The sequence below is a fragment of the Xyrauchen texanus genome, chromosome 41 (assembly GCF_025860055.1).
Source record: "Xyrauchen texanus isolate HMW12.3.18 chromosome 41, RBS_HiC_50CHRs, whole genome shotgun sequence".
In the NCBI taxonomy this organism is placed as follows: domain Eukaryota; kingdom Metazoa; phylum Chordata; class Actinopteri; order Cypriniformes; family Catostomidae; genus Xyrauchen; species Xyrauchen texanus.
In genome coordinates, this window is record NC_068316.1 from 17,662,871 (window position 1) to 17,672,886 (window position 10,016).

At 38.9% G+C, this 10,016-nt stretch overlaps 1 protein-coding gene across 6 annotated transcripts in view; it reads right to left on the minus strand.

Moving 5' to 3' along the window:
* The window catches only part of LOC127634266 (protein AF-10-like), a 71,654-nt gene that overhangs the window by 6,690 nt on the left and 54,948 nt on the right, over window positions 1-10,016 (minus strand). For all 6 annotated transcript variants that reach the window (XR_007969338.1, XR_007969337.1, XM_052113733.1 and 3 more), the window contains 3 exons: window positions 9,447-9,561; window positions 7,753-7,825; window positions 5,252-5,424 (listed from right to left, as the gene is read on the minus strand). Coding sequence is in view for 4 of the 6 variants with exons in the window: in XM_052113733.1 (XP_051969693.1) it covers window positions 5,252-5,424; window positions 7,753-7,825; window positions 9,447-9,561 (361 nt within the window). In the remaining 2 variants the exon portion in view is untranslated. The remainder of the gene's footprint in view (window positions 1-5,251; window positions 5,425-7,752; window positions 7,826-9,446; window positions 9,562-10,016) is intronic.

The window sequence follows — 10,016 nt, forward strand, 5'->3', positions numbered from 1 at the left end:
TTACTACAATGTACAAAAATTGGATATTATTTAAATAATGTAAATGTAAATTATTCACACATTATAGTAGGACTGCCTCGGTACTGTCTTTTAATTTTCACAAATTTTAATTAAAAATAAATCTCTGTACAAAAAACAAAACAAAAAAAAATAAATAAATGAAGGCTTAATTCTATTTGTGTAGAAAACTTTTATATTTATTTTGTATTGATATAGGGTTAAATATGGCCAGGATATTTTGATAGGTTTCGAGAGATTCACCCTAGATTGCTGGGCAGATTTCTATTTGTATGAAAGATAGCATCTTTTTTTAATAAAAATATATAAATTCTTTATACTTATCTCTAATTAGACCCTCACTGGATATTTATAACAGACTCACGATTCAATTCGATTACGATTCAAAGGGTAACAATTTGATTATAAAATGATTCTCGATGCATCTTGTCCTTCAATATCTTTATTTTTCGGTTTCTTCAAATGTATTTTTTACTCTCCATTTTTTCCCTTTCAGCTTTTTATTTAACAGCTGTTTTAAACATCAGAATGAGTCACATTCCATAAACTGCCCTTTTACATTCAGTATGAGCTGTGAACAAAACATGGAACATCAGTTCTAAAGTTTAAGAGTATCTCAGTTTTTCAGTTTCTTTCTTTAGAACCTTATAAAAAAATCTCTTAAAAGCACAATAAAATAAAACACACTGAATACTATTACTTCAACTGATTATATCATTATTTTTTATTTTTGTTTAAGCATTGTAAATCATTGTAAATCATTTAACAGTATTTAATTATTATTTAAAATGAATCCATGCCATGCAATTCATTTTCATTTTTAAGCACAAATGGAAGTTGCTGGTCCAGGATGAGAGATATATCTGCTTCTATGAGAGTGCAGCTGTCAGCTCACCAGCACAGGTGATAGTAAAGTGGTTTAAATAGTGCAGTTGTTGCTTCAGAAATGTATCAAGCGTCCCGTATGAACTGTTCTATCTGTTTGATCTGCTAGTAGAAGATAAAACCTTTATCATAAGGTGTGCGCACTGACCTGACAAACGTGTGACCGGCAATGACAAAAGCCAATGAAATGGAGAGCGTGCAAGAGTACAGAAAGGCATCTGTACAAGCTCGTCTTTCATGTTGTTTGTTGGCTTCTTATCACAAATAATCTCTCCCTTTGCTGTGTGCATGGATTTGTGAAAGAATTTTGGGATCGTAATTTCATTTGGGCACAAATGGTCATGTGTCTGATACAGCTGGTCTGCAAACAGTCGTGTTTGTGCACTTGAATTTGGTGTATGCACTTCACTCACGTCTTTGTTTCCACATCTGTCTTTGGTGCGTACCACTGCTCTGCCGTGATTTAAACTGATTCTTTTGAGAATCGATTCAGAAACGTTTGAGTATGAATCGCGCGCGATGCATCGCTGAAACAAATTTTTCCAACAGCTCAAATACACAAGCAATCGCCAATAGGGGTGGGCATTCATCAATAATTTGGTATTCAAATATTTAAGCTATTAAATGAAGGTAATTTAAAAAAAAAAATTGTGATAAAGTTTGCATTACCATTAATAATAATAATAAAAAAAAACTTCTAATTATATCCAAAACAAGCTTATATCATGTCCTGTGTTTTTTGAAAAATATTTTTTATATTTAAACAAGCAATGGGTAAAAACAAAAAAAGTATAGAATGAAAGCATTTGAGGCCACGCAAGGCAAAGAAAAACGCCAATGAAGTAGATTGAGGCAGTTAACATACAGTACAAATATAAACACGACATATAAAAGTTAGGTTTATATTGTATCTCATGTCATGTTTTTGTTGAGAAAAACAAGCATATCCACATGCTCAGTAAACTATACTCATTTATACACACCAGTTTAAATGATCATCAAATCATCAAATGTGATCAGTGCCACCCAGTGCATTCTGTTATAACTGCCAGTTTTAGTTTGTGTGTTCAGGATATAACATGAATCTTGCTGTATATATGGCCAGCAAAGCAAAGCACTACTTTTCGAATAATTATTGCAGAACGAATACTTGAATATTCGACTACTCATGCACATCCCTACTCGCCAATGAAATATTTAAAGCAGAGCAGAACTAGTAAACAAAAATATTGTAACTAGAAATTTCCATGACTTTAGGATTTTACAAATTTCCATTACTTATTGATGCCTGGATTTCTAAAATGTAATATTCTCAAATTTTTCTAAGATCTAGTGTCTACATAAAACTGGTTAAAATTAACTTAAATGCAGTTTCAATGCCCTTAATGGTCTTTTAGCTACAGTGAACACAATACAATAAGAGCATAAACTACATCTACAGGTCTGCACACAGTCAGATTAAGACCTCCAGAAGGAAATACACCTATAGACTTTGGTCCTCTCTGAGGATCACAGAGCCGTGTCAGTTTAGTAGACTTCTTTAAGCACTGATAGGGGGCCAGCAACCCCTGCCGAAATGCAAACCAGATGCAATGACTGCAAAACTGGTCTCCTATCAGTGGTAAACAGAAACCTCTTTCCACACCAGTAGAACACAACTGCCTGACCACTTCCTGTTCAGGCCTCTGCATGCGTATGTCACACTTCCTCCTGCTGCTGCAAGAGCTTCTATCATAAAAGAAACAGCTCCATCTCATTCACACAATCCTGCAGAGGCGTAGTCAAGACCAGAGCCTCCAAGACCCAGACCAAGACAAGACCAGTCCCTCCAAGACCCAGACCATGTTTATATGGTCTCGAGATATCTTGAGATCAAGACCACAAGATCAAGACCCCACCTCTGGAAAATACCCCTGTTCATTAACAAATCAAAATATTGTAATATGATAATAAGAATTGTCATTTTCATTGAAAACACGGCTGGCCTAAATTGCCTTGCGATTCACTCGTATGCAATCAAATATCTTTTTATATAATTTTCATTTGAAAGATTTTGCAGATTGGTAGGCATGGTTATGTACTTTAATATTGTTATATGTTAAAATTCACATTTTAAGAAGTTAGCAGTCTAGCAAATGAGAAAAAAAAACTAAAACATGTTATGACTAACTTGCCTATTGATAAAATAAAAAATTATACAAATGTAAATTTAACACTGCAGGCTCTGAAATTATCCAGACTGCTATATAGAAAAAAAACTGTCCATTTTACGAGACGCCCTCATAATCAAAATATATATAAAATAATACAAATAAAGTTTGGCTAGTGCACAAAAATTGAAGTCTGCATGGCATTAGTCTGATTTTCACTGCATGTGCACTTAATAATTATGTATACTATTAAACTATTCAAACAATTATGCATGAAGTTATGCAGTGAAAATAACAGTGAAGAAACGAAGCAAGAAAAATGCTGATGTGAAATATTCACAATAATTGAAAATAACATTTTGAAAGAACCGATTAATTGAAATTAGTCTGACTTCCCAAAAGCATGGTTAATTGAGAAATGTGTAGCTGCATAAATATGGCATGCAATAAAATTATAGTAAGAGGTCTTATTAATAGTGATTACAATATCAGGGGAAAAAATATTTATGATTTTAGTCAATCATTCATCCCTACACCCGCCAATTAAGAACACCTCGCAATGTAACAAGCTTTTTGGGACATGCAATTACCCTGAGTGAAGTCACGGCTTCTATATCGCAGATGTAATCAGAAATCATTAATGCTTGCTTTGTGCTGTTAAACCATAGTTCTTGCACTTACATTCATGTGATAAGAGATGGTACTTGCCGATGCGGTATGACCAAGGCAGAAGTACTGTGCTTGCAAATTCTCAGTAATGGTAAAGATGCAGCGCCAACTAGTGGCTGAAATAATAATTGCATTTAGTGTACTGGTAAATACACAGCATTCTTGACCATCAAGACCATAGACCGAGACCCAGACCAAGACTTTAAATGTTGAAACCAAGACCCAGACCAAGACACAGTAATGAGACCCAGACCAAGAACACGTTTATCTGGTCTTGAGACCAAGACAACAAAATCAAGACCCCACCTCTGCAATCCTGACACTACAAACAGACCTGCTGCTGCAAGATTCACTACTACCTCCCCACTAACATTAATTACAGTTGATCATGAAAAAGCCATTCAGATTTTACACAGGAGCTATACAAAGAGAAAAAAACTGACAGGTAAAGAAGCTTATAGTTACTCAAGTAAATGCAAATAACCAATAAATTAATAAGTTGTAGTGATTTATTGGATATGATGTAATTACAGACTTCAAACAGGGTGATATTTGATTGAAATGCAGTTCAATAGTATAATTTTATATTGTAATTATTTCTTTCAATAAAATATTTAGAGAGATAGCAAATGATCCAAGGTTGTCCTGGTGTCCCCTGTGAGGAGATCAAATATACTGAATAAACGGCAACAATTTACAAGAGATGAGCCACCATTCAATCAAATAACCAAAGTGGATTAAAGTTTTTTCCATTTCACATTTTTAGCATTTAACCCAGTGGATTAACATGGTCAGTTACACAATGCAATTATTAAAACAACAACAACCAGAGTTGTACTTATTTAAAACAAAAATAAATGGCTGCTTGGCTGTGCAATCTTGCCACCACTTTGCAAGTTTGTTCTGTCTAGGGTGTTCTGTTCTGAACACCTGTCTTTGCTATTAATTAAGCATAATTAATAGCAAAGCCCCTACAACAATTATATGGGTGATAAAAAAGGCATTTTATCCCAATGACACAATCCTGTGCAAGCTTTTGATAAGAAACAATAGTAGCTTTAGCCATTATGAAAACTGTACACTGCTCTTTTAGTGTTGAATAGCACTAATGGCTGCCAAAACAGCACCAATCTTTCTTCTCACCACAATTGTACAGAACGATTATCCGAGTTATCATATACTTTGTCAGTTCGACCCAGTCTGGCCATTCTCCGTTGACCTCTCTCATCAACAAGGCATTTTCATCCACAGAAATGCTGCTCACAGGATGTTTTTTGTTTTTCGCACAATTCTGAGTAAATTCTAGAGACTGTTGTGCATGAAAATCCCAGGAAATCAGCAGTTCCAGAAATACTCAAACCAGCCTATCTGGCACCAACAATCATCCATGCGATTATCTAATCAGCCAATCATGTGGCAGAAGTATTACACAACACTACACAATATTAGGCAGGTGGTTTTAATGTTGTGGCTGATCGGGGTATAAGCAATATACATTATTATGTTTGCAAAAGAGAAACACTTCTCACCATCTCCCTCTGAACCCTGTTGGAGGAGGAACTGCTGTCCTTCGTTCCATTGTCTTTCCAGCAGCTGGTCGATGCTGGTGGCCACAGGGGGCAGCGTATCCGTACCAGAGCCCAGCCCCGGAACCAACGGTCCTGAAGAGTCATATCGGATGTGCAGCCCACTTAATGGGGACCTACGGTCATTAACAGACAACAAGTGAGACTGCACAAGATTTGCACTGAGGATATGATATAACTTTATTAAGACACAGAACAAAAATTTGTCTCACAAAATAAAAGATGTGGGTAATTTTTCTGGGATGTTCAAATACTTTCTCCTTTCCAAACTTAATATACAAATAATAAGCAAAATAAGCTCTGTGTAACTGAGCAACCCCAAGCAGCACAACAGCTTTGGGGTGGGACTATCTGTTTTTACAACCAATGGCAGACAGGGGAATTGTTTGGGGAAACCTATTTGAAAACAAACATTATGTTGGCTTGACATACTGTTATTCAGCAGACTTGTTCCCTGTCCCAATACCTGCACTTGCAGTCTTGATACTGAAGTGCACGTGGCACCAAGCGTTCAAGATTGTCCCATGTTTGAAACATGCCAAAAGTGCCCTTAACTCACACTAAAAGCACACTAGCCGAATATAACATTCACAACTAGTTGGGATGACTTAATAGCAGTATCATGTATACTATATTTATTCTCTTTGTTATCCTTCTTGCCCAATAAACACCCTATTTTGTTTGTTCTCATCTAATATACTGGTGATTTTGGTAATTTATCAACCAGTGTGGCATACAGTATACGATTATGTAAATGTTGTTTTTAAATTTTATTAACTACTACCACTGTAAGTAGGCTATAAAAGTCACCACTACCAACAACAATCAGTCTCCTGAGGGCAACTACAGCAGTCCACGAGTGTCCCAATGTGCAATCAAACGTCATAAACACACACTCACTGTCCTCAAGTCTACTTGCACAATCTTGCCAAACACTGGAATTACATAAGACAAGTGGTAAATAGGCAAGTCCAAAACCACAAATGGGGGTACTGGGACAGGGCCTTGGTTTAGGGTCTTCCCAAAGACCAAAATGATCAATTACATTTCCTCCTAAACCTTCCAAGCTACATTCACCAAACTCCACACAGACCTTTAGACTGTTACATCCACCAAACTATAAAAACAATTATAAAATATACAATTATACACACACACAAAACATAATTTTTGCAATTCCGTTTGACGACGCTACTGCCGCAGAAACGACACCTTTAAAAGAAAATGCATTTCAATGTTCAGCTGAGTATCAAAGTGACATCTTTTTTTAGAGGTTGTAAATAGTCCGTACTCACCTACAAACACTTGCTAGACTGCGGTTCTAACAACACAGTTTTTTTTAACTCCTGCTCTGGCGTTGTGCCCTCAGAGGCTGCTACTCAATAAAGCCAAACAGAGTTCACAGTTCATGCGAAATAAGCCTGTGCTGGTCTCTGACACCATAAATCTCAGGGTGCTCTTGTTTGGACAGACAGCGATCTGTGTTATTATGAATGCATTCAGCTCTGGGCTCTACACCAGGGGCTCCCTTGCGAATGTGAATCTATCTTTGGGGTAATTATGGCTGCGATGAGATTGGCGCCACAAGGCAATAAATCTCTGCAACCACCAGTATAGCACTAAGAAGCCATAGCACCCTTTATGGCAGTTCTGGTGTGGATCACAGAAATAACAAAGATTTTTATGGTTCAAATGAACATGCTGCAAAAAACACTGCTAAATTCCTGTCACTCCCACATAACCTGAATGAGATTTCTGAACATGCGCATGCAGACACTTTTGCACTCTCTGTCCAGGCACTATAAATGCCACAGCGCAAATCAACCAACACACAAACTGACAAGCTAAGAAATAAAAGTGATAGAGCTAAATGCATTTTGCAATCACACATGGCAATTTGATCTGTACAAGCCTGCAACAGCACAAAATCTAAATAGGATCAGGTTAATTTAATTACAACAGATGAAAATAACCATCCAATCTATTAAATATGCTGTAGCAGCAATAATAGAAAAATATCAAATTATTCTTAAGTAACTAATGTAATCAAAAGTATAGTGGAGAATAACAACATGCCTCTTAAATATAAATTATTTCATCCCAGTGGCATTTTGACAAACAGTATGCAAATCATACGGAGCATTTCCATTATTATAAATCCATTTTATATCTTCAGTCATGGGGCTAGCAAGCCAAAACTAACATTTTCAAGTTACAGACAATGAACACAATGCTTTTTTTTTTTGGAGGGATCCCTTCAATGTAAAACTATGAAACTATTTTTTTAACTGCAAAAATTGGCAACAGCTGAGTGTTAAAAATGCTGTTAAAAAGGTGAGGTGAATGAGTGTGGGCTGGTGAAGGGGGTGGGGGGATGAAGGAAGAGCGAAATCTCTGCGCCTGGAGGAGGGGAACTCAAGCTCAGGAATGTAAATAGGACTTACCGAGGGGAGAGGTTTGCCTTTGGTGAGTTTCCTCTTCTGGAGAAACCGAGAGCTCCGTCTCCCAGCTCCTGATCTGAAAGGTAAATAGAAAGCAGTCGATAAGGTGTGCAGATGTCCATCCACAAGGAGCCTGGCAGCTGTCAGATCTCCCTCACAGAAATCCATCTATGGTCTGAAGAGTTGTCTCTCTTGCTGCTCAGCTTGCACAGACACCACTGAGTGTGTCACTGAGTCACATCGCTTTCTATCTCGCTCATACTCACGCTCTCTCTTTCCCCCTCCCTCTTTCGATAATGGTCCTTTCTTCCCCTCACCACAGCTCTTTCTTCCCTGTGGAGGCTCCCATCACCCTACCTGCAGGCCTCATGCCAGACACTGCTTTTCATTTTCTGCAGTGAAAGTAATGAATCACATATGCGCCTCACCAGGAACAACCCCCTCCTCCCTGTTCTCTCTCTCTCTCTTTCTATTTTCGCCACCCCCCCTACATTTACAGTCAGCCAATCCCATTTATCTCTTCCTCCCTGCTTCCTTCCCCTCCTTTCCATTTTCCAGCCCACTACCACCTTGAGCACAGGCTGCAGCAGCCTGACTCCAGTGGGGGTGCGGACCCATCAGCATGACCCGCCCAAGGTCTGGTCTGACTTATTATGGCACTGACCCATTGCCTGACCCTAGATCTGCCCTAGGGCTGCAGTGCAGATTGGATCCAAAATAACTGGGTATCACTTTACAATTTTTAAAATGCAAAAAAGAAAGAAAAGAAAATATGACAATATGGGGAGACATCAAACAAAGAGATGAACAAAAGAAAGAAAAGGCAATGGAACTTGGTGGAAAACTACAATCAACAGGTGATCAGCACTGAGAGGAAAGCACAAGTACCTTGCCATGGTAAACAAGTCTTTTGTCACAGCCTCACAGATTCCATGCTAAAGCCTTAGAGATGCGGCGTAGAGAATAAGCACCAGGCAAGAGCTGGGCATGTGCTAAGAGCACACAAGCATCCAGTCTCGAGTGGTGGTCTCTTTAAGGAAGGGTGTTCTTTGTCCCATTGTTAGTCGAGTGACCCCCTGACCTCTGTTTGAGGAGGAGGGCATGACTGATCCATTATTCCTCAAAGGCTGTGTTCCTCTTTTTCCTTTCCTGCCCTCTTCTTTCCCTCTCTCTTTCAACCAGTCCCAACTCCCCCCTCTACCCCATAACTGAGTCCTGCAAGCCCATTCGCTCAGTACCAGGACCCCCAGGGTTTGGGCAGGGTCCAAGGAAAGCGTTGAGTGGACCGGGATGGAGAAAGAGAGGGAGAGGCTGAGTGTAAGGTATGCCTGCCTCCTAAACCCCGGGCAATCCCCTCAGAGTCATCACTGCAGTCTTTGTGCAGATTAATGAAATGCTTGAGTGGAGGCATGCTTCATTTAACAGGTATGCACACTTTCAACTCTATGTCCTGGGGAGTTTTGTTCTGCATGTCTCCGTCTCTCTGCGACTTGAAGAGGCAAAAGGAGGGATACAGCTCACCACACATTCCACAAGCAAAGGGGAGCAGGGAAAAAAGGGAAGGATGAGGAGAAACAGCCAAGCAGAGCGCAGGAGGAAGGGATTTGTGAAGGGAATCCTGTGCTGGTGGGAGGTATCGGCTACAGATCAGTGTGCTTCCCCCTCTGTTGTAAAGCATCGGTGTGTGTGTCTCTCACCTGCTGGGGAGCTCTCAGACTGGGCAATCAGGGCAGCCATGGCCGAATTTGGGTTCAGTCGGTTTCCAAACATATGGGATGGTGCCAGGTTAAAGTTTCCCGGTAGTGAGTTTGACTAAGAATAAAACACACATAAGAAAGCTATTCAGACTTAAGATGGAAAAACCCTCAAGCTCTTAGTATTGTGGGTGCATGTCCCTGCAAGTATGCAATGTGTTTGTGTAAATGTTGGCCAAAGAGCTGGATGACAAACACCATGTCAGCTGTATTTCCTATGAGCCATGAGAATTGGTTGAGCAACAACAGCATATCCACAGCCCTGAACACACAGGCCATGTGCTTCTGCAGCAAATTATTTCATCCAATTAAGCCATTTCCCTAATAAGTGTTGGGATTGGTTGTCGTGCTGCTTCTGAGGTATAGCATATGTGCATCAGAACAACTTTGACTGCATTGTGGAAACCACACACAGCTTTAAATAATTATTTGGTAATATATTTTTGTTATACAACAATGCCTTATGTCAAACAAAATTGTTTTATGATAACTAATTTTTACAATTTCCAGACA